The following is a 24698-nucleotide window of genomic DNA, read 5'->3' on the forward strand; positions in this document are numbered from 1 at the left end:
TCTGGATAGTCCATCCTTTCATCTTAGCTCTAAATTTTGTCTCTGTACTTATATCCTTTCATGGGTATTTTGTTCCTTATTCTAAGGAGGATTTTTTTGTTTGTTTGTTTTAGTTTTTTTGAGACAGGGTTTCTCTGTGTAGCCCTGCTGTCCTGGAACTTACTCTGTAGACCAGGCTGGCCTTGAACTCAGAAATCTGCTTGCTCTGCCTCCCAAGTGCTGGGATTAAAGGTGTGCACCACCACTGCCTAGTTTATCTAAAGTATTTTAATCTGGTTAAAGTTTATCGTTTGTTAGTGTAGAAGTTTAGCATTATCTGCTTTACTATTGCAAACAGCTCCATCAGGTTAATGCCACTGTATCACTCATATAAGAAACATATATATCATGGAAATATGGGTAATATCCCGTGGGAAGAAGAGACTCCAATACAGGCTCTCATGGTAGGTCCGAGTTTCTTAAAGTGACTTCAAGATTGCTTGTTGGAAGCTTGAGGTCTTATCAGTTTCTGACCTGGGCAGCCCCTGTCAGGGATGACATTTCACCTGGAATCTCAGTCTTGGCTCTTGAATTCCCTGGCTCCCAGCCTTCCTGTATAGGAAGAATGTTTAGGCAAGAGGGTCTCTTCCCTCATGGAGAGAAACTGAGGAGGCTGAGTGTTGGAACATAGATTGTCAGGAAAGCGAATACTAGAATCAGTTACCATGTGATTGTCTGGGTAGTGATTTTTCTCCTTTGAATGTCATCCTTTGTCTGTGGATTCGGCCACCCCTGAACTGGAAAAGCCTGATAGGTTTTGAGATATGCTGTGTGTCCCTTTGCCAACCTACCTGTGTTGGGAGATGTGCCCAAGTTCTCAATTCTTGTTTGGGCTTCAACTGCTGTGAAGTTCCATACACACACTGATGAATATGGAGCTTTCTGATGCGGGAAATGAAGTCTTGCTGTTTGATTTTATTCCCTTGCTTTCTCTTTATAAACTCAGCTGAGAATGAGAGCACACCTATCCAGAGACTTCTGGAACACTTCCTCCGGCAGCTACAGAGGTAACCCCGTGTCCCGCCTGTCACCTAGCAGGGTGTGGGCAGCCTGGGTGCAGGTCACAACTTTAGGGCCAGGGAGCTCATGTGCTGCTTTCCTCCTCCTCCTTTAGTGTTATGCTGCCTCCAGAGCATTGCCTGCTGTGGCTAGAGCTGGGATAGTGTCATTTTTATTGTATCTAAAGTATGTGTTAAAACCTTAAAAAGGCATACATGTTAATCCACTGAACTTTCAAGAAGCAAGTTTAAATTTTAGCCAGTTATATAAATCTTTAGATTGTAAAAATTTTTATGTCACTTAGAAATTTAGACTTTAGAATTTTTTTCACTTCAAAGCTATTTTTGCTTTCAGAAAAGATCCTCATGGATTTTTTGCTTTTCCTGTTACGGATGCAATTGCTCCTGGGTATTCAATGATAATAAAACATCCTATGGACTTTGGCACAATGAAAGACAAGATTGTAGCTAATGAATATAAATCAGTCACAGAATTTAAGGTAAATAAGTTTTACTTTCTGAAACAATGTTTGTAAAACTGTGTGTGCATGCATGGTTGTGCCTGTGGGCGTGCACGTGCCCTCTCACATAGCGAACACTGTGTACCTCAAGTCATCTTTGTTTGATTTTTATAATTCTTTAAGATGTACTTATTTTGTTTTGCCTGCATGTGTGTATGCATACCACATGTAGGCTTGGTGCCTTTGGAGGTCAGAAGAAGACACTGAATCTCCTGGAACTGTAGTTACATATAACTGTGAGCCACTATGTCAGTGCTGTGGAACCTGACCTGAGTCCTCTGCAAGAGCAACAAGAGTCTTAACTGCTGAGCCATGTCCCTGCCTCCCTCAGGTAGTTCTTAGTTGCAGGTGTTTGCAGAGGATGTGGCTGTTTGCTAGTGCTGAGGGAAACAGGTGCTTGTCAGCAGAGAACTGGAAGCTGAATTGGATGCTGTGGGCTGCTATGAATGTGTTCCCTTCTTCTGTTGAAGTTTCTGTCCTGGCATAGACAGGACATTTCTGTGGGCAACAGTGTGTCCAATTTGACTTAGTTTGAAAGTGGCTGTTTTTAGAAGCATGGTTTTTTTTTTTTTTTCCTAATTCTTAGTTTTTCCTGTACTAATTGTGTGCTTTCACTTCTTGTTACTTTTAGAATTTCTGCATCTCTTGGGTGCTTTGCTTTTAGTCCTTTGCTTCTTGATTTTGGCTCTGTGAGTTACAAATTACTTAGTAGCTTGGCAGGCAGGAACAATGAGTGCATGATGATAGGATAGTGTTTTGGAAGGAACATCATATTTTTTCCCTTAGTGTTGGAAAAGTTTAATTTTCTGTTTTTCATCCAAGATGGTTATGACTATGTTCCTACAAAATAGGAAGGAAGGCTGAAGAAAAGAAGGGATCTTAAAATATTTGTACAATCTCTCTTGTAAAATCTACATATTAATATACAAAAGGGAACTGGGGACTTTGACCAGTTTTTCACTGGGAAATTCCTCATGCACATAAAAACTCATGGAGCATTATGAAAATCTTTCTTGAGTTATTAAAAATCAGTTTTTCCAAGTATGTTTTTTGCTGAATTTAATTCCTTTTCTTTGGCATCATTTGACAAGAATGGAGAACTTTGCTATTAATTATGTGGCAAATTCCTTGTTTCTTTTTCTTAGGCAGATTTCAAATTAATGTGTGATAATGCGATGACGTACAATAGACCAGACACCGTGTACTACAAATTAGCCAAGAAGATCCTGCACGCGGGCTTTAAGATGATGAGCAAAGTAAGAAACCCACTAGAGCAATGGCACTGAGCTGAAGTCTTCTAACTCTCTGTGCCTAACAGGCTCACAATGAATGACACGCTTCATCCATCCGCCACACCCAGGTGCCGACCCCTGCTCTAGACTGCCCTGTCCTCCAGACACTGCCTCTGTCTGCACCTTCACGCAGCTTAGAGGTGCCGTTATATGGGGCTGATGAAAAGTTCTGGATCTAGGGTCGGTCTTGCTGGATCCCAGCCAGCCTTGTGGTTTTTGCTTTGTGGGGCACTGACCCTCGGCACTACAAGCTATCCTTTGGCCATCCCAAGTGGCTTCTTAGATCTGTACTGTAAGCCAGGCTGTATGAGCCACATATTAGCAAGGGATACTTGCTGGGCTCCACCATATTTCCCTCACCACCATCTCTGGGCCATACCTTGAATGCTGAGCCCTCGCAACCATTCCCACTTCAGTGTCTGGGAAGGTGGCGATTAGGCCAGGTGAGGCCGTGGCCATCCCATGCCATCCCATCGTCACGGCTCCGTGGCTGAGGGAGAGGTAAAGTCCTGCTGCTCTGTCCTTTCTGATTCTAGGAGCGGCTGTTAGCTTTGAAGCGCAGCATGTCGTTTATGCAGGACATGGATTTCTCTCAGCAGGCAGCTCTCTTGGGCAGTGAAGACCCAGCAGTTGAGGAACCTGTTCCTGAGGTTGTCCCAGTGCAAGTAGAAACTACCAAGAAATCCAAAAAGCCGAGTAGAGAAGTTATCAGGTAAGGCTCTGTAGTAGGTGTTTGCTTGTGGAGCTGCTGGCTACAAGCAGGACTGCAATGCTTTGCCCAAGCAAAGGCAAAGGGAACCTGTGGAGCATCTCAGCCTGGATGGAGGAGCATGATCTCTAAGGATTCTTAGGTTCCAGCAGCCCCTTGGTGTAGCCCAGGGGCCTTGAACTGGATGCCGTCCTGGCACTGGAACTCAAGAGGGAAGTGGCCACCCTGTTCTGCTTGCCCTAAGAATGAAGTGATTGTATCACATAGGTGATATAGCCTATCACCTGTGTATGTTTGCAGACTCTGGATCCTGCAGGGCAGTTCTGTGTGGTAAGATAGCCACCTATCACATGCTCTCATGCTACTATCACAACAACTCATGCTGTTGATAAATGTGAGACTGAGACCACCTTCCTGTGTGCCAGCCACACGCCCTGGGATCCACAGGCCCATGAAGTTATCCCTGTAGTGCATTTTGCTAGCTTGTTATTACTGAATGAAATACATGCTACTTGCTAAAGGGATGTAGTTATCCCTTTAGTATATGCCCTCTATGCATACCACCTGGTAATGGCCTATGTTCTTACCTGTGCAGAGCACAGTTGCAGTAAGTCCACTCTAGTTACCAGCACTCATCGTGAGATGCTGTCTATAAGCTGACTTCTGTAGTGCTATAGGGAGACAAGTAGCCTGGTGTTTTTCATCAGGAAGGTTAGGGTGCTTCAGACATAGCTCCCTGAAGCTTTGTTCCTGTCCATCAGGCCACAGCTAATTAAGGCACCTTCAGAGACCATATCTATATTCTACACCAGAGGGGTTAATTACAGAGTGCCCCTTTGTCTCATGGATGCTGAGCACTGAGACAGAATTGATGTTACCCCTTCAGTAGCAGACCCCAAGGAGCATTTAAGCAATCATAGGAAGTTGGAGCCCTGTGTGGTTTCTTTCCTGTCACTATCCAGCATGTGGATGCCCTGACTGTGGTTTGAACACTTGTCCGGTGACTCACCTGAGTAGCTCAGAATGAAATGATTAGTACCATACAAGTGATGGTTGGGAGGTCTCAGCTGTATTTGTGCCATATGCCTCTCTGGGTCTGTAACTAACCTGTGGCCTGGCATCCTATGAGACTGAGAGAAAGCCACATTTTCCCAAGACAGGCTCCCTCTCAGACAGCTTTCTGATGCACTGCACATTGTCCTCTCTAGGGACACCTGCTGCTTGATGTCTGTTCCCTTAGTTTCTCTCAGGCCCTACAAGTTGTCTTGGATTTCCCGAGTTTCTAGCTAGTGGCCTTGCCACTAAAATTCTGCCCCCATCTGTGGGTTTCGTGGCTTTTAGATAGAGTGAATAGTTGTGCAGTTTTTTTCTGAATTCCCAGACTTCGAAGTTCATCAAATGCTACAGATCATGTGCATCTGTCAGTGCTGTTGCTGTGGAACTCTGGTGAGGGACCCCTTTATCCTGTGCTGGACTTTCAGGGAACAGCTGTGGCTGTTATAGGGCCATCCTCTTGTTGCAACATCTCTTATACCAGGGCAGAAAGGAGCATGTGTGCCTGTTTCTACTGTCTGCAGGGAAAAGGCTACCCCCACAGTGCCTGCACTTCTCACTTTGAGTCAGAACTATTCCTCCCTGAGGAGTCCAGGGCTTCCTGCAGCTCACCCTTACTGCAAATGTGACACTCTGCACAGAGGGGACTGTGTCACGTTTCCTTTCATACCCATGCAATTTCTGTCACTTTTTATTTTTCTGTTTGTAAGAAGACTTAAGTGTTTCTCTGAGAAGGGGTTCTATTTGGCTTGTACTTTTTTACTTCAGGTAGAGATCATGATTAGAGCATGTAGGAATGCTATGGAAAGTGGAAGGATTAAACATCACCCAGTGCTGCCTCTGCAAGGGAACTGTTGATAAAAGCTACTACTGTTGGGAATCAATGGGCTGGGCCTGGGGTGACACTTGTTTCTCATGCCTTACAGCTGCATGTTTGAGCCTGAAGGGAATGCCTGCAGCCTGACAGACAGCACAGCAGAGGAGCATGTGCTAGCCCTGGTAGAGCACGCAGCCGATGAGGCTCGAGACAGGATTAACCGGTTTCTCCCGGGTGGCAAGGTAGTATTTGTGGCCCTCCCCTGAAGGCCATGCCACTTGGCCTCAGACACTGAAGTCTTTGCAACCAGGTACCTCCATCAAAATTGGGAGTATTAGGTTCTGGCCAGAGAACCTCCTGGGCCCCAGGGGTTTAGGCCAGTCAGATCAGCTCTTTGGTTGTGTTGGTCTTCTTTCCTCAGAAGGGTCTGAGATCACTATCCTGGCAGGACCACCATGAACTTGGAGTATGGCATGTCCCCACTATATCCAGCTTGGGTTGGGGCCACTTCTGACTGACCCTATTGCTTTAGAAGGCCCTGATAGCCAGGATTCCCTAAAAGCAAAGCCTACTTCATAGTAAGTATTCACAGGGGTGATGCTAGCATTCCACCTCTTTGTTCACCCGTGGCTCTCTCCTTTTTGTGAGCTATTCATGGATTATCGCTGCATGTCTTAATGCAGCTGTCTACAGTCTCAGCTCTGGCAGAGGGATCCACCCTCTATAGCCTGCTTCTCTGCAGAGCAAAGCGCTACCACTCTCAGGGCACCTTTTCTAGTACAAGTTGATTTGGTTAAAATGAGCCTCCACTGGACTTGACTATCTCAATGTAAGGCCCATCTTAACAGTAATTAAGACTTTACCTTTCTTCTCATACCAAGTCTTCAAAATGTGCATTACGTTTTATTTTTTTATTTTTATTTTTTAATTAATTAATTTATTTATTATATGTAAGTACACTGTAGCTGTCCTCAGACACTCCAGAAGAGGGCATCAGATCTTGTTACGGATGGTTGTGAGCCACCATGTGGTTGCTGGGATTTGAACTCCAGGCCTTCGGAAGAGCAGTCGGGTGCTCTTACCCACTGAGCCATCTCACCAGCCCGTGCATTACGTTTTAAATACTGAATATTGAAATGGCAGCATTTTGGACTCTTCAGTTACAGGAAATGCTTTAAGGTAGTTAGTTAAAGGTATGACTCAGTGGTAGAGCTCTTGCCTAGCCCAAGTAAAGCTATATGTTCCCTCTGTAGCATTGCAAAAAGACCAGAATTAAACAGAAACCCATAAACACCTTAAAGTTAGTTTTACTGTTTGTTTGCTTTTGTAAATATGCCTATTAGAAAGCTCAGCATCAACTGTATGGTTTTCAGGCAGTTCTGTGGGCAGCATTGTCCTATGCTCCTGCTGTGTTCCACCTCTGGAATCAACTATTTCTCTGGAGAGCCTGGTTTCTTCAGTGGTAAACCTTATTTAAAAATGGATATGTCTTAAAGTTTCTGTTTCTCTGATGAAATACCATGACCATAAAGCAAGTTGGGGAGGAAAGGGTTTATTTGGCTTGTACTTCCATATCACTGTTCATCATCAATGGAAGTCAGGACAGGAACCTGATGCAGAGGCGATGGAGGGGTGCTACTTACTGGCTTGCTTCCCGTCTCAGGGTTTTACTGCTATGAACAGATACCATGACCAAGGCAACTCTTATAAGGACAACATTAATTGGGGCTGGCTTACAGGTTCAGAGGTTCAGTCCATTATCATCAAGGCAGGAACATGGCAGTATTCAGTCAGGCATGGTGCAGGAGGAGCTGAAAGTTCTACATCTTCATCTGAATTCTGCTAGGAGAAGACTAGGTTCCAGACAGCTAGAATAAGGGTCTTAAAGCCCATGCCCTCAGCGACACACCTACTCCAACAAGGCCATATCTACTCCAACAAGGCCACACCTCCTAATAGTGCTACTCCCTAGTTCAAGCATATACAAACCATCATACTCCCTAGATCACCAGCCCAGGGCTGACCCTATCCACCATGGGCTGAGCCCTCCCATATTGACACTGAGAAAATGCCTTATAGCTGGATCTCTTTGGTATGGTTTGGTTCGGTTCGGTTTGGTTCAGTTTGGTTTGGTTTTTCAGAGGCAGGATTTCTGTGTGTAGCCTTGGCTGTCCTGCAACTTTGTATGTAGACCAGACTAGCCTTGAACTCACAGAGATCAACCTGCCTCTGTCTCTGCCTCCCGAATGTTGGGACTAAAGCATTATCCTACCTATTACAATGCCTGTGCCACCACCTCATGGCTACAGCTGGATCTTATGGAGGTGTTTTCTCAATTGAGGTTCCCTCCTTTCAGTTAACAGTACCTTGTGTCAAATTGACACAAAACTAACCATGGCAGATATGCATCTGGTGGGTAAAACACTGTCAGGTAGAGGCAGGAAATGTGTGTGTGTATATATATATATACACACACACACACACATACACAGTGTAATTATATTGATAACTGTTTGTGTATATACTGAAATCTTTGCTGTCTGGTGAAACTTCCTGTTTCCTCCAATATCTCATGCCACTTCAGACCTCTTTTAGTGTATAGCACTGCATTGAGAAGCCTGGTCCTAGTCCCCTAGATATATTATTGCTGCCCTCTCTACAGGATCTGCCACCCTTCTGACCTCTACCCTATTTACGTTGCTCTCTGACATCCTCCCAAGGGCCTCCACAATCACAAGACCTCACTCTTCCTGCATATGGCCAGTTTTCTGAACACTTCATCTGCACATATACACCTTCCACATCCTGACATACTGTCCTTGCATAAGACTACAAATAGGCCTTTTGTGGTAGGTTTTTAGTGGAGTCATGTTTCTGTTTGCCTTAGAGATGGAGGCATAGACTACTGTAGAGTAGTATGATGCTTTTACCCAGCTGGCATTCTTCATCTCATTTTGTCCTGGCATATGAATGGTTTTAAATATTTGCTTCTGGGTCAAAGCTTTTATTTCAGAAACTCTTTGGTCATGTGCCACAGCAGTGCTTTAACCATATATGTGTGTGTGTGTCCTTGGTCATAATCAGATATGTTTAATCATGAACAATTGGCCTCAGTCACAAGCAGGGCAACCTTTAATCCTTGGGCATGTGAGAGGGCGTCTCTGGTACTTTCTCATGGAGAAACTGGTGGAGATGTGACTATTATGTCACGTGTCTCTAGTAGATGCTACTACTGGGGGATGACACTTGGGTGCTACTTCCTTGCAGATGGGGTACCTGAAGAAGCTTGGAGATGGAAGTCTGCTCTACAGTGTGGTGAACGCAACTGAGCCTGATGCTGATGGTGGGTGCTCCGTGCAGGGCTTCAATGCTTGCACGTTGTCCTCTGTACTCTGTACATGCTCTGAGATGCAGAGTATGTATTACACATTCACGTCACCATTACTGGTAATGAGACTGCAGAACAGTTGCCTGGCTTCCATGTACACAGTGGAGCCTGTGTTATGCAGGGAGCTAGGATGCCATCAGGCCTTTATTGGGTTTCTCAGCATGGTGATACATTCTTAAGAGCTGGATGTCACTGATGATGTAGGAAGGTTTCCTGTCTTGAGTTCTTCCAGCACTCCTTCCTCACGGGCCATATGTTGACCTGTATGCTTGTAAAGTTCAGAAATATTCTGAAAGGAAGGTTGGATGATGATGTCAGAGCATGTCTTAGTTGGAAACATGAATGCCATCAGTGCACCAGCCTGGAAAGGTATTTCATGCATTGAAACATCTTGAGAAGGTAGCAGTCGTGCCTGTGAATGACTCTGTGGGATTGCAGCATGCCTACAGACACACTTGGAAAGGGTGGGACATAGTGGATGCCTCTTTTCCTGCTTTGCCTGAGTCTCTCTTGCACAGGCAGGCATCTCCCTCAGCTTTTCAGCTTCTAAATATACTTGTACAGAGCCCTATGTCATCAGGGTTGTTTCATCTTTTCTCGTGTGTACAGGGTAGACACTCGTATTTTAACTGTTAATGGAAACAAATTTCTGTGGTCTTTAGGAGGAACTACATGGATTTGCCCATAGACTAGAAATTCAGTGTGGAAAGTGAGGTTCCTGTCAGGGATGGGGAAATGATGTGCATGTGAAAACCAGTCAGCAGTTGTGTAGCCAGATGAGCATGTGGAAGATGAGGATGGCCAGCAAGTGTGAACCTTAGCATGCAGTGCTGAGTGAGCACTTTGCAAAGGTGAAGGCAAGATATCTTGCTGGCAAGATAGCCCCAGACATGATATTGTGTGTATGTGTGTGTGTGTGTGTGTGTGTGTGTGTGTGTGTGTACGTGTGTGTACGTGTGCGTGTGCATGTACATGTACCCACACACACCCATTTAGAGCTAGAGGGACAACATTTGTTAAGCATCATCTCCTTGTTATTTTTTGAGAAAAGGTCTCTCATGGTCTGGAACTCACTTGCCTGTAGGGTAGGCAGGCAGATGGTCAGGCTCAGCATTCTTCTTATTTCTGTTTCCCCAACACTGGGATTAGAAGCATGCGCCATTGTATCTGATTGCTATTTATTTATTTTTAAATAGGAATTTGGGGGATTGACCTCAGCAGCTCATGCTTACAAGGCAAACACTTTGCCAATTGAATCATCTGTCTGTCTAGCTCCAGACATGACTTTTTTTTTTCATGGTGTTGATGTCAAGGCAATTACTGAATCAAATTAAAATGGTGTTAGTTTTAAGAATTATACCTTGCTTTTGCAAAATCAGTTTTAAATGAATATTATAGCATACCCATGCTCCACCCCGCCATGTCTAAGGAACTATAGAGAAGTTGCTTATCACTGAGCAACTGAGCTGTGGACAAGCCCTCCTAATGGATCCCTCTCTCCTGTGTGTTCTGCAGAGGAGGAGACACACCCTGTGGACCTGAGTTCACTGTCTAGCAAGTTGCTCCCAGGTTTTACAACATTGGGTTTCAAAGATGAAAGAAGAAATAAAGGTAAGAACAGTGACTGGTGGGAGCTCTCCAGCTGAGGGTGGCTGGACTGACAGTGGGGATGTGACATTGTTCTCTTCCATATTTTCTTCATGGTTTTGTTACTGGGTCTAGAATCAGTTTAGTTAATCAATTAATTAACATTCCAAATGCTACCCCTGACTGCTTCTCCGACAGAGTTCCTCCCCCCCCCTTCCCTCCCCTTTGCCTCTGAGAGGTTGTCCCCCCCATCCATGTGCATCAAGTCTGTAGGATTCAGATTTTTAAGACAAATGAAGTTTAGATCCATTAAAGTAGGTGGATTAAAGTCATACTTGGTGGAGAGTTCCTGCTTTGCATTCTTCTCCCCACTGAAGGTGAGTTCAGACTGCACTCACAAGCTTCCTCTCATAGGATAGGCTTCCGTTCCCTCCCTCCACAAGAGTCTTAGTTCAGAATCCTGCTGGTTCTTACAGAGGGCTTCATTTCTTATGCCAGACTTAATCTTAACCATTTGCAGGGTGATGATGCTGCCTAGAGAGACTAGACAGGGTGGTTGTGGGTGGCAGCATGGCCTGAGAGAGGCAGGTACATTTGTATTTGTGGGGGTCTACATTTATAATGAGTCTTGTAGTGTGTTTGGAATGTGTGGTTGTACATATGTGGTAATATGTGTGCTTATAGGGCTTGCTTTGACTTGTTCATGTGTTTCAGTACATATGTGTGTCTGAAGGCTTGCTTTGGTGTGTGCATGTTTATATGTGCACAGGTATCCACTTTAAGATTGGAGAACAGCTGAAAGAAATAACACTTCCACCGGGTGGTGATGGTGCACGCCTTTAATCCCCAGCACTTGGGAGGCAGAGGCAGGCCTGGTCTACAAAGTGAGTTGCAGGACAGCCAGGGCTATACAGAGAAACCCTGTCTCGAAAAAGAGAGAGAGAGAGAGAGAGAGAGAGAGAACAGAACAGAACAGAACAGAACAGAACAGAACAGAACAGAACAGAAAAGAAAAGAAAAGAAAAGAAAAGAAAAGAAAGAAGAAAACACTTCCTTCCTCTTGAAGACACAGTAGCCATCCTGGTCTGAACCTAGATGTGCTTTGATGACATTTCTTCTGCCTTTAATCAGCTATAGGCAATAAAATGAAATGCCCATTCCAAGAGTAACATACTTAGAATTGGTGTCTCACTGCCTGTCTGTAGCTATTCTGTCTTGAGTGATGGGAAGGGGCAGGGTGGACCTGGGCTTGTCCTTTTCTGTGTCATAGCTTCTTTTCTTCTTTGTCGCATCCTGTGTCCCTCACCTTTATTGTGGCTCTGGAGAACCAGCTCAAGGTCACCTCTGCACCATAAGCTTTGACCATGCTTCCTTACCCCTTCAGTCATGTACAACATCTGCTTTTTTGATATTTCCTCTTGTTAGAGGGAGGCTTGGTACAGCCTCACTAGAGGGCATTTTCTTTCTGGAATGATACTTTCTATATCCCTGAGTACTAGAGACTGTCCTGGTTGATTTTGTGTGTCAACTTGACACAAGTTAGAGTCATCAGAAAGGAAGGAGCCTCAACTGAAGAAATGCCTCCATGAGATCCAGCTGTAAGGCATTTTCTCAGTTAGTGATCTTTGGGTAGAGACCAGCCCATTTTGGGTGGTGCCATCCCTGAACTGGTGTTTCTGGGTTTTGTAAAAAGCAAGCTGAGCAAGCCCTGTGAAGCACACCAATAAGTAGCACTCTTCCATGGTCTCTGCATCAGTTCCTGCCTCCAGGTTCCTGCCCTGCTTGAGTTCTTGTTCTGACTTCCCCCATAATGGCCTATGATCCAATAAGCTAAAAACAAACAAACAAACAACCTCTTTTCTCTCCAACTTGCTTTTTGGTCATGGTGTTTCATCACAGCATTAGAAACCCAAACTAAGAGACCAGCCTGCATTCAGACCTTCTGTGATGTGAGATCTACCCACACCTTCCCTCACCTCAGCCCCTCCCTTGGTAGTGTTCACACTTTGTTTTTGAGATGTTGCTTGTGTTTGGGTCTCAGCTCAGCAGTTTTGTCGCCAAGAAGCATTGATTACAGGGAAGAGGAGTGATTGCAGCATAAGACATGGCTTGCCTGCCACCATAGTGGATGTCAGAAGAGGTTGGGAAACATTGAGCCATGTAGACATAACCCTGGGCAAGAGTGTATCCAGTGTGGGCCCAGTTCCTGGTTCTACCAGAGGGAGTTCATGAATTGGCTGGTCCCAAGAACCACTTCTGCTTGTCCAAGTTCATCTCTACTCAAGGGTCAGTCTTTGCTTTGTAGCCCTTGGCCCACACGTGTGAAATGGAGTGAGTGCTGAGTAGGTACTGCAATTACCCATGGACAGTCGCTGCTGCTGTGTTTGTGCTCAAACAGAAAGGAATAAGGAAGAGCGAGGCATGGACTCAGGTTGTGGTCACCTAGAGGGAAAAATGGCTGTGGCCATGCTGTGTGCACTGAGCATGACCCTGACCCGGCCTGTGCTTCTCTCTCTTTAGTCACATTCCTCTCCAGTGCCAGCACTGCACTTTCAATGCAGAACAACTCCGTGTTTGGGGACTTGAAGTCAGATGAGATGGAGCTTCTGTATTCCGCCTATGGAGATGAGACTGGTGTGCAGTGTGCACTGAGGTAAGCCGAGTCACACACATATGTGAGAGCTGTTCACTGGTGAGCAGCTTGGCCCTGCTGAGAGCTCTGGAAAGTACAGCACTGGCAGTGAGGTGGTGTCAGCATAAGCTCCAGTACTATTTGCCATTGTCCACACCTCTGCCATAGACCCGCCTTGCAGTTCAGCACAATTTGAAGAAGGCAGTGATCCTGACTGTAGCATAAATATATGTGTGTTTAGCAAATGGTGTATACTTACAAGGAGTTCTTTTTCACGATTGTTTTGAGATACATTTCCTAGTGACTGTTACTCAGCTGGAGCCACAGTAATCAGTTTCCAACACCAAGGCCTCACTGTGCTGAAAGCTGGCAGTCTGGGGCCCGGGTTTTGGCAATCTCAGTTTAAGGCAGACTCTATCTTCTCTCCTGTCTTTGCACAGCCTTTCCTCTATCCTGATCTTCTCCTCTTATAACACTAGTCAAATTGGATCAGCAATTATCCTACTGACCTCTTTCACCTTAATCACTTCTCAAAAGTCTCCAAATACAGTCACATTCTCAGGTGCTGAGGTGAGGACTGAAACTGATGAACTTGGGTGGAGTAAGATAGGATGGTGGAGGCAAAATTCATGACAGCTGGGAATGCAGCATTACAACTACAACTGTGAAGCTAAAGAGGTGGCCACCAAGATCTGCTGTCTGTACACATGGTCAGGTATCCCAGATGATGGCCTGTATATTGTCAGCGACTCGGTTTATCTAGGATTAGCTCTGGGCCGGCAGACTTGCTTGTCTCTCTGAAGGATCTTCAGGGTCTAGGAGCCTTAGGCTATCCTTGATGGTTTATTCTATGAGGTTTTTGTTCTTGACTACATTTTAAATTTTATTTATTTTTAACCTAATATATTCATATGGTTCAGAAATCAAAGTATACCAAAAGGTGTGCCTTGAGTCTTATCTTACCACTCCATATGTGCCCACTTACCACATCTACATTTCCTGCTGCTATACTTCTAAATGTCAGACTGGCAGGTGTAGACAGCCTTCCTTAGAGATTAACAAGTGTGTCTTAAGACTTTATATGGATTTGTGTACCTGTCTTTTGTTTTTTCTTAATTTTCCTGGAGATTTAATTATTTTTATTATTTATTATAATTATAATTAAATTATTTTTATGCCATGAACTACTTTAAAAATTGTTAGAGAGCCATTAGTCTAGTGCCCCATACATATACGGGAAGCTCCCAGAGAATGTCTGGAGTCAGAGTCATCGTCACTGTTGGAGTGAGTCTTGGAATTGGCACGTGATGCTTTTTCAGCACCTTCCATCACACAGTTCCCTTCTAGCCTGCAGGAATTCGTGAAGGATGCTGGAAGCTACAGCAAGAAGATGGTAGATGACCTCCTGGACCAAATCACAGGTGGTGATCACTCAAGGATGATCTTCCAGCTGAAGCAGGTGGGATTTGCAGTTGATGAGCCCTTTTAGGAACAAGCTCTGGTTCCATGCTTGGGGCTGCTCCTGTGCAGAGAGTCCATTCAGCCCACTAGAGTCCAAGGAGACAGGCTCTTGAGGTCATTGCTGGCTGTTCTTGGCTCATTGAGCTTTAAAAGTTCTGTTTTCAAGAGCTGTCTTTAAAAAACATTTGGCAGTTGCTTGTCATGTCTTCCATAACCAATGCCCATGTCCCTTTCACTGACATCATCATTCCTCCTGGAGAATGTGCTGAAGGCCGAGCTCTTCTCAGCTCTTGTATGTCTTGCCTTTACCTTTGACACAGTCTAGATGGACTTTCCTACTCTAATAAAGACTAGCATTAGGTTTTTTGTTTTTTTTTTTTCTTTAAAGATTTGTTTATGTACGAGTACACTGTAGCTGTCTTCAGACACACCAGAAGAGGGCATCAGATCCCGTTACAGAATCCCATGGTTGTGAGCCACCATGTGGTTGCTGGGAATTGAACTCAGGACCTCTGGAAGAGCAGTCAGTGCAGAGCCATCTCTCCAGCCCACATTAGTGTTTCTAAAGAAACATCTGTGGCCCTTTGTGTCTTTACTTTCTGTTTGTGATGTCTGTCAGAGTTGACACTAGACTTGATGACACACTGTAGCCTGGGGCCAGTTCAGACCTACAGTATGTATATTCACAAGCCAGAGATGTGTTTTATGTTCAAATTAGACAGGCGTGTACAATGCATTCCTGCTGGACAATGCTGGTAGGATTATTTTTCCAGTACTAGGGATCAAATACAGGACTTTTTACATTCTAGATCAGTGCTCTACCATGGAGGCACACCCCAGTCCAAGGATGAGTAGATTTTATTTGTGTGTGTGTGTGTATGTGTAGTGCATATGGACACCAGAGGTCAATTGCAAATACTGTCCCTCAGATAAGGGTCTCACTGATCTGGAGGTAGCTGGGTGGGCTAGGCTGGCTGACTCCTCTTCCCAGGGCTGAAACTACAATTGTACACCAAATCCAGCATTTATGTAGGTGTTCTAGCTCAGGTCCTCATACTTGTGAGGCAAGTACTTTACCAAATGAGCTATTTCTCAAGTTCTAGATTTTATTTTCTTTATTTGAAGATCAAGTCTTCATTTTGGCATGAAGTTGTTACTTGTGATCTTTGTTCTCGTACGGCCATCATTCCAAGGCTGTGTGACTATAATGCAAAAGAATAGTATTGCTGGGTCTCTTCTCATGGCCAAAGTTTTCTAGATGGTCTCTGTTCTGGCTAGGTAGAGTTCAAAAAAGTATCTGTCCACACTAGCTCTGAGACTATTTTGGCCCATGGCTTCCATGTCTCTTGGTCTGGCCTGGTAGCCTCCTCTTTGTCTGAAGAGGTAGACATAGAAATCTTATGCCTCATGGAGAATTCTGCCCTACCAGCCATGTGCTTGTCTCCTGTTCTGGTTGTCATCTTTTAGTTGTGTTTCTTTTCAGGCCGTTTATTTAAAGCCTTTTCCTTACTACTTTGTAGATGTGCAATGCCTGGTGTACATAAAAAGAAAAGAGGAAAAATTTTGAGAATCAGTTCTCCCACTGTGGGTTCCAGGGCTGAGCTCAAGTTGTTAGGCTTGAGCAGCGAGTGCTTTTACCTGATGATGTATCTTGCTGGCCTAGAATATGCCAATTTTACTCATACTTTGTCTGGTATGGGCAAGACATTATTCCCTGTGGCCCTGAAATGAGGTTGTGCTGTTGGTGAATTCTGAATTCATTGTCTAGGAGTGAATTCTGTCATTAGGGTTGAATAATTTTATGTACTCAGCAGCAGTTAAAAATGGCACTGAGTACTCAAGATATAATGCTAGAGGAACCATCTGCAGGGAACAGATGGTAAAATAAAGGCCATGTTTCTAATTAAAAGTTGGTGAAAATAATTGCATAACTGAATCTCAGAAACACTGGGACCAAATTCATGGGTGTAGAAGTAGCACACTGAATGACCCTTTGTGAGGAATTTGCAAAAAAGGAGGCTTTTTTAAAGGTCACGCTCTTACCAGTGCACAGGATGAAGGTACATGTAGTTGATCCTACTTCACTACTGCCTCTGTCATACCACATCCTGTCTCAGGTACTTGGTCATGCTCCAGGCTAAACAACCAGACCTGTTTTTCTTAGGCTACCCATTTTGGTTTGTTTTAAACATTCACTCTGATGTGAACATGGGGATCTCCTTCACCAACCCCAGCATGATATCTGAGCACTTGGCTGATATGGAATAAGTTGACCAGTCATGGTCTATCTTGACTGCTACCTGCAAAGAATCTTGTAAAAACCTATGCTTCAGCCATGGATTTAGTGAGGCTTTAATGAGCAGAATCTAGGCAGTGAAAAAGCCACTATTAGTGTAATGTGGATGAATATAAAATTACATTGGAAAAACTTGTTTCCTGTCTTGTTACTTTTCAGAGGAGGAGCATCCCCATGAGACCTGCAGATGAGATGAAGGTGGGTTTCCCAAGCATGTGAATAGAAGCTTAGCTTTGGGGTTTGTGTGGTGGTGGCCACTAGCCATTGCAGTGAGTGGCTGGAGAGCCTCCTGTGTCTGTTCTGGCTGCTTATTTCTATTGAGGGACTTCAGTGGCACTGCTCTTCCCTCGTTTACGTTTATGTTGGTGACCTGAACACAGGGCTGGAATCTTCAAAGCTGTCCTCTAGGATGATTAGGGACCCCTTACCCTGTGTGACTTGACATGGTTGGTGGCACTATGGGCTTGTGCTGTAATGTTTTCCCACTGGACATCAGTGACCTGTATACCTGAGGTGACCAATCATGCTGTTGAGTCTCATATTACAGGGAATATTGTAAGGCCTCAGTATGGGGACCTGAGCAGAACTCCAGAGGCCTGGGGAACGGTAGTATCACATTTTCTGAGAGAGAAAGCTTTGGTTTTGGAATCTGCTGTGTTGTCCCTACAAATGTGGTGGTGGGCCCTTGAGTTCAGTGTGTCTTGGCCTCCTTGTGGTGTACCTCCCATATTCTTATAATGCTACTGATTTCCTTAAGAAGTTAGCAAAAATTGTTTGTTCCTAGTTGAGAAGAAAGCTCAGAGGTATGTTTATCTGAGTAGGTCTCTGGACATGGATTTATACTTCCATTAATAAGCTTAGATCCCATGTTCCTTGGGGTGCAGCCACTAGAATAGTGTTCATTCATATCACTTACTGAGAGATGGCCTCAACTTTAGCACATCCTGTTGACTTACATAGCTGGCATTAGCTGACATTTGTGCTGTTAGTTGATGTTTTTCTCATCTTCTGCAGATTGGGGATCCACTGGGAGATAGTGGTGGCCCTGTTCTGGACTTCATGTCAATGAAACAGTATCCTGATGTCTCCCTGGATGTGTCCATGCTCAGCTCTCTCGGTGAGGCATCCAGGGCACAGTTGTATGTGGCTTCTCACATGGACTCCATCCCTCCCTGAGATGTGTAATGTCGTAAGAAAGCATCATTTGGTTTCTCTGTGTTTCATGGGCTGCCCTGGCAAACAACACAATGAAGGAGAACCTGTGGGGACTCAAAACTTACCACTAGTCAGAACAGGAAACACCTTGGGGCTGTGGGCTGTGGTTGGGGCCAAACTGTACTGTCAGCATATGGGATCAGATGCTGTCTCCAGGGGACAATGTCAGAACTATCAACTCCCAGTTGATATCTGCTGGTTGCCCTCTGAGTTAAAATCCCAATTGAACCTCTCAGAAGTGTTATGCAACTTAGTGGTGAAGGGCTTGCTTAGTATGAACAGTTCCCTAGGTTCCATCCCTTTTACCAAAAATTCCAAAACCAATTAAAACCCCAAACTAAACAAAGCACTAACAAAAGCACTGGTTTGTAAGAGACCAGGAAATAAAAATGTATGTGTGTTTTCTTCAAAGATTCCCTTGGTCAGACTATCACACTTGGATGAAGTGACTTCTGTCACTGATCTCAGACAGGTCTTATTGCATGCCACTCTGAACAGTAGCTCCAAATAGCCCTGACTGTGTGCTCCTGTGCCTTTCTGACTTGAAGCTGTTCCTGTTTGGTAGCTGAGATGCTTGGGTGCTGATCTTGTACTGGTGTGTCAGCCATGTATCAGCATACTCGTGTGCTGAAGATGAACTCTGTCTCTACTGGTAGGAAATGCTGTCTTCCATGAGGTGTATAGTGTCTTCTGTCACATAAAATTGATGACAGCTAGGAGCCTTGACAATGTCTTGTGTTGTATCCCTTCCTTTCTTCTTTTGTATATACCTTATTTGCCTTACGGTTCTCCCCTGGAGCAGTGCCTGTGGACATTTGAAGTTATTGCATGGAGAGGAGGCACATCTTATAGTGAAGATGGTCCCAGAGTCAGCAGTGTCAGGCTGAGAAAGTAGACTTTTTTTTTTTTTTTTTTTTTTTTTTTTTTTTTATTGTGAACATTATAAAGCTAACAGCAAAGTCTGTCTGGCTTCACACTGCCTTTGGTTGAAGTTTTTTTTTTTNTTTTTTTTTTTTTTTGTTTTTTTTTGTTTTGTTTTTTGTTTTTTTTTTTAAGGTTAATTTGTGTTTAATACAATTAAAGGGATTGTGTTCAGATCTGTCATCTTTTTTTTTTTTTTTTTGGTTTTTCGAGACAGGGTTTCTCTGTATAGCCCTGGCTGTCCTGGAACTCACTTTGTAGACCAGGCTGGCCTCGAACTCAGAAATCTGCCTGCCTCTGCCTCCTGAGTGCTGGGATTCAAGGCGTGTGCCACCATGCCGGGCTCCAGATCTGTCATCTTCTTATTCATTGTCTTTCATTAGCTCTGTTTTAGTCCTCAAGACACCCCAGATGCCATGACCTGCTGAGTCTCAGGGATAGGGTCTTTTATGACAAAAACCAGAACAGTTGCTGGAGAGAGACAGCACAATGGGAAAGTCCAGAGGGAACCAGATACAAGCCCCATGAGTTACAAGGAACATGCTTCAGTCTTTTAATGAGTTGTGACAACATACTTGATAGGTCCTTAGCACCTGGGGTTTGATTGGGTGGGGCTGTTTAGGGGCCACTATGTGTACCCTTCCAGGTTTGGCCTATGTTGGTTCCAGGCCCCATGGGGTAGATACAGATCATACTCTGAATATACACAGTATTAGTTAGTGCTGGGGTTCCCTGCCTTCCTGAAGTGCAAACCTGAATACTAGCCTTCCTAGGAACAGTGGCCCAGACTGCTTAGTGCATTTTCCTGCAGACAGACTACCTTTATCTTTGCACTTGTAAAATTTTTCTTTACAACTTTTTAGAAGTTTCTGATATTATAAGGAGACACAATCTCCCAGCAAACTCTATGATCCTCTGGCTCTTACACTCTTTCCTCCTCCTCTTCCCTAATGTTCCTGAGGCCACTCTTAATACAGGGCAGAGGTGAGCTCTTGGCTCCTCTGGCTAAGCTGTGTCCTTTTCATAGTTCAGGGTAGTGCTTTGCTGAGACAAGTCAACACTAGGGCCTAGTTCCTAGGTTGGGAGCTGCATGGAGGCCCAGCTCAGTGAACTTATTTGCACATTCTGTCCGTGTTCTCTGCAGTAGGCCAGCATCAGACACACTTTCTGTTGACAGAGTTGTCCATAGTGTTGGTGCATTGGGTGATGAGACTCAGTGTAGCGTTCTGCTTGACTGAAAGATACTGGGTCTGATTCCTTCCCTACTATCAGCCCTGACCTGTCATTAAATTATGTTCCCTTTGCTGTGAACTCCACCAGCAGTGACCTTTCAGCTGTGCTATGTGTCTAGTCAGTGCTGACTATGTTTACCCGCATTACATCATTTTTGTCACATAGGGAAAGTGAAGAAGGAGCTAGAACATGAAGATAGCCACTTGAACTTGGATGAGACAGCCCGGCTCCTACAGGACTTGCACGAAGCACAAGCAGAGCGAGGAGGCTCTCGGCCATCTTCCAACCTTAGCTCTCTGTCTACTGCCTCTGAGAGGGAGCAGCATCCTCCAGGTAAGGGCCTCATACAGGTTAGTAGTGGGGGCCTGCACTGGGTGGGGGATCAGGCCCACAGGGCTAAGGTGGTGGCCTTGGCAGAGAGGTTTATTCTGGGAGGTTTCTATACCCTTGTGCATCCCTGGGGGCCAGAACATTTGTTTGGGTTATCGATTTGTTGACACGTGCTTTTTGCTATTCCTTATTTTATTACTTGGCTATATCAACCAATGATGTGTTCATTATCTATCATGAGAACATTAACCATCCCTGGCAAGGGGTTTCCATGTTTAAGGAAAGATGAGCCACACCACTGACACTCTGACTGAGATCCCAGCCACGTGTAGGGTCTCAGATGCTGGCTCTGTAGCTCCTTAAAAAACACTTGAGTTTGCTGAATGAATCAGTGCCATTTCCCCAGACACAGCACTGACAACAGTTCTACCCAAGTATAGCTTAGTGACCCAGTGAGTTTATGGAAGTCATTTATAGGAGTATAGTTAAGTCGTTCCTCTGTCTCTTTCCATGATGTTCCTTAAACCTTGGAGTTAGTGATATGACTTTTTTCCTCTATCTGTGACTGAGCATGGAACTACCATGACACGTCAACAGTCCTTTATTCTTAAGAACTGAGGCTGGCAGTGGTGCTCTGTGGGCATAAACACAAAGATCTCAAAGGCAGATTGATAGGCATCTCATACGCATGTAACAAAACAGTAGTAGTTACTTCCCTACTGAGGCCTGTGGCCTCCCTAGCCCCTGCTTTTGCCTTGGATTGCAGTACTGTATGTAAATTTCTTCCTGTGTTAATTCAATCAGAAAGTGGATTGTTGGACAAAAAAGCCCACTATTTAATCACTGCATATCACATAGGGCCTTAGTTATTGATGTATTGATGTGAGGAGACACCATGACCAAGGCAACTTACAAAATGAAACATTTAAAGTACCAGGCATGGTAGCATACCCTTTTAATTTCAGCACTCAGGAGGCAGAGGCAAGTGGATCTCTGTGTGTTCAAGGCTAGCATGGTCTACATAGTGAGTTCCAGGATAGCCAGAACTATATCAGAGACCCTGTCACAAAAAAGCATTAAATTGGGGTCTTGCAGTTTCAGAGGGTTAGTTTACACTCATTATTGTGGGGAGTCTGGTTTTGGTAGACAGTCATGACACTGGGTCAGTAGCTAAGAACTTCACCCACAGGCAGCAGGCTGGAAGACAGAAACACTGGGCCTGGCATGGGCTTTTAAACCTCAACCCCTAGTGACACACCTCCTCCAACAGGGCCACACTTCCTAATCCTTTGCAAACACTTCCACTGACTGAGGAGCAAATATCCAATATATGAGCCTATAGGTACCATTCTCATTTACACAACATACTCTCTTAGCGTGTATGGTACTGACAGGGTCCATAACCAAGCAGCCAAGCAGAACTGTGGATGGCAAAATGTATTTAGCAAACTGTGTGGTTGTTGGTGGTGGTGGAAAGATATCTGTAGATAATTACCCATCTCTACAACAAGCTTAATTTTTTTCCTTTGAAGTTGTATCACTTACACCTTCTGTAAACTGTTGCTGAGCTTTAAAGCTTTCCTGCAGCTCACTAACATAGCATTTGACTTTCTGTTAGTTTTTTTTCCTTGTGAACTCTGGCTTGACACAAATCACAAATCTTACCCTATTTGTCTTTGAGTGACCTGGACAGATTCTTTTGTTTGCCTTTCCTTTTTCTATCACCTCTTGATTGCTTTTGCACTTTAAAATTTGCATGCTGACATAAGTCACTTACATCTAGCAGAGCTTCCTCTTCCCATATGGGTCATGTCTCATCATGGGACTCAGCAAATCCATTACAGCCCCTCATCAATCCTAAGATCTCTGCTCAACCAACCTCTTGACATTCCTGTGATGACATTCCTGTGAACACCCGACCGTTCACTTAGTCAAACACTGCCTCTTTCATCCTAGTTTCTTCAGTAATGTCTGTCTTTTCTCTGTGGCCTTCCAGCCCCTGATATTTGAGGGAAGGAACCTCAGCTCAAGATAACCAAGTCTGCCTACTACCTGGAACGAGCCAGGCCTTTAGGAGCTGCTTGCCCTTGCCTCCACTGCCTTCGGGAACTACTTCCCCTAGCTTTCCCCGAGCCTGGTTGGATCACCTTGGGTGTCAAGCAAAGTAGAGCCCAAGGAGATTGTAGACATCCCTGATTCAGACTGGGGTGTGAATGCATCTCTGTCTGGTGCCGGGAAGGACATTGGTCTTATTAGATAGCAGTCACAGATGTTGGTTTCATGAGCTTTGCAGTTATGTTTGGTGTGCTTAAATGCCATCTTCTTTCAAACTTACAGGAAGTCCTTCTCGCCTTAGTGTTGGGGAGCAGCCGGATGTCACTCACGACCCTTATGAATTCCTTCAGTCTCCAGAACCTGCAGCTCCTGCCAAGAACTAATTTGTGGGGTTTCCAGATGTTTTATTTTATTTTTCTACATTTTATTTGATACAGTTTTTGTCACAAGACAGAAACTTTTGTCTCATCCTCTCTGGCAAGTAGCAGCCCGAGGAAGATGCTGGCTTGTCTGTACGGTCATGTCTGCAGCAGAGGCCCAACAGCACCGAATGGTGTCTAATAAGTTCTGAGTAGTGGTAATAGAAGGTAAACGGGTTGCAGTCAGATGGTTCAACTGTGTGTCCTGAGCACCAGAAGCCAAGCCTTTTTATGATAATGTGCACATAGTCATTCTACATGAGTTTTGCACAGCCTTCCTGCAGTTCTCAAAGGGGAGCCTGCAGAATAGGCCTTCAGAGGGTATCTTCTGTTTTCTATTTGGTCACTGAGCCAGAGGATGGAATTGTCTCCCTGACAAATAATGAACCACCCCACCTTTTAGAATGAAGTATTCAGAGTCATAAAATGTTTCAAAACTGGATGTATTTGCTGAGTACCTGTTTGTATTTGCAAAATACATGAACGCAGGTCTTAATAAAGAGATGCCTAAGGTGGTAACTCTGTGTGATCATCCTGTCTGCTTTGATGGTGGGGACACCTGTTGTATTCTGTTGGGCATCTTGCTCCTTATTGGGAATAAAAAAGCAAAGAGGACCCCACCGTCACAGGTCAGCTGCAGGTGGAAGCTCAGTTTTGAGGGGAGAAGGGCTGTGGCTAGAGGAGTATATAGGAGATGGCATGCTTAGCACAGGCAAGCAGGGTAGGAAGCAACAGTGGTCTGTAGGCAAAGGGTAGAACATCTCACAACTGGATAAAGCATTAGTAAGTGATTGCAGCTAAGTCTGGTCTGAGCCAGGAGTAGCACTCAGGAAAGACTCCCTGTTTTTTGGGACTACTGTGTCTTGATCTTGAAACCACCACCTCCCATCTCAGGCTAATTTAGCTCTGGGCCAATGCCCCAACTGGAAGGGAGACTGGAAAGGCTGATTCTGGGTCTGCAGCATCATGGAGATGCACTGTGCTGCACCAGCCTCCAGGAGACTCGAGCCTAGGCAAATTATGCGGCATACCTGAGTGGCAATCTCCTAGGAACAGCTTTTCTTCAGGGCCTAACCCTGTTTCTCGTTGGTACACTGCCCTAGGTCTTCTACACATAGCCAAGGTGACCTTGGTGTGATGAGCAAGAATAGGAGCCTGGGCCAGCACAGGGCATTTGGGCCGTGCTCTGGGGGTCCATGTTTTGTGATCCCCACAGTAGGAGAGCTATGCATGAGCCTTGGGAGATGCTGTTGCTTCTTGGCCCTCAGCCTGAGGCACACAGGCTGGTTTTGACAGTTGGTCATCCAGCTACCATTTCAGAGAAAAGGAAGAAAAGCTTTATCCAGTGCCTTCACTGTTGAAAAACCTTGTATCTTTAATTTGGTGAAATTAGCTGCATAAACCTAAACCATTCGGCATTTAAATTATATAATTCATTTGATAACATTTCTATTATTATGCAACCATGACACCCATTACATTTCAGAACACCACCCTGTAAAGAAACTCTATGCTCACATAGGTCACCAGTTAATCCTCTGGATTTGTCAATTCTGGGTACTCACCTTAGTAGGATTTCATATTTGCCTTTCACTGTTATATCTTGGAGGCCAGCCTCACTTAGGTGACTTCCCCTCACCACACACTGTAGCCTTAGCCACTGTTCAATCCAGGGTACTGGGATGGCCCTGGAGGCCAAACATTTCCTGGCCAAACCAGAAACACAACAGCT

General features: G+C 44.7%; 1 protein-coding gene across 4 annotated transcripts in view; it reads left to right on the plus strand.

The window, feature by feature from the left end:
* Positions 1 to 23490, plus strand: part of Brd9 (bromodomain containing 9) — a 25393-nt gene extending 1903 nt beyond the window's left edge. The window contains exons 4-16 of one of the 4 annotated variants that reach the window (XM_021208293.1): positions 986 to 1046; positions 1393 to 1537; positions 2704 to 2814; positions 3447 to 3562; positions 5539 to 5671; positions 8697 to 8772; positions 10333 to 10428; positions 12925 to 13057; positions 14384 to 14495; positions 16953 to 16991; positions 17808 to 17910; positions 20328 to 20495; positions 22830 to 23490. In XM_021208293.1, coding sequence (XP_021063952.1) covers positions 986 to 1046; positions 1393 to 1537; positions 2704 to 2814; positions 3447 to 3562; positions 5539 to 5671; positions 8697 to 8772; positions 10333 to 10428; positions 12925 to 13057; positions 14384 to 14495; positions 16953 to 16991; positions 17808 to 17910; positions 20328 to 20495; positions 22830 to 22930 — 1394 coding nt within the window. In that variant the 3' untranslated portion in view covers positions 22931 to 23490. Of the gene's footprint in view, positions 1 to 182; positions 1047 to 1392; positions 1538 to 2703; positions 2815 to 3386; positions 3563 to 5538; positions 5672 to 8696; positions 8773 to 10332; positions 10429 to 12924; positions 13058 to 14383; positions 14496 to 16952; positions 16992 to 17807; positions 17911 to 20327; positions 20496 to 22829 lie in introns of those variants that run through there. The other 3 variants (XM_021208294.1, XM_029544085.1, XM_029544087.1) reach the window with 3 other exon arrangements.
* The last annotated feature ends 1208 nt before the right edge of the window (positions 23491 to 24698 follow it).

This window comes from Mus pahari, chromosome 11 (assembly GCF_900095145.1).
Source record: "Mus pahari chromosome 11, PAHARI_EIJ_v1.1, whole genome shotgun sequence".
NCBI lineage: Eukaryota > Metazoa > Chordata > Mammalia > Rodentia > Muridae > Mus > Mus pahari.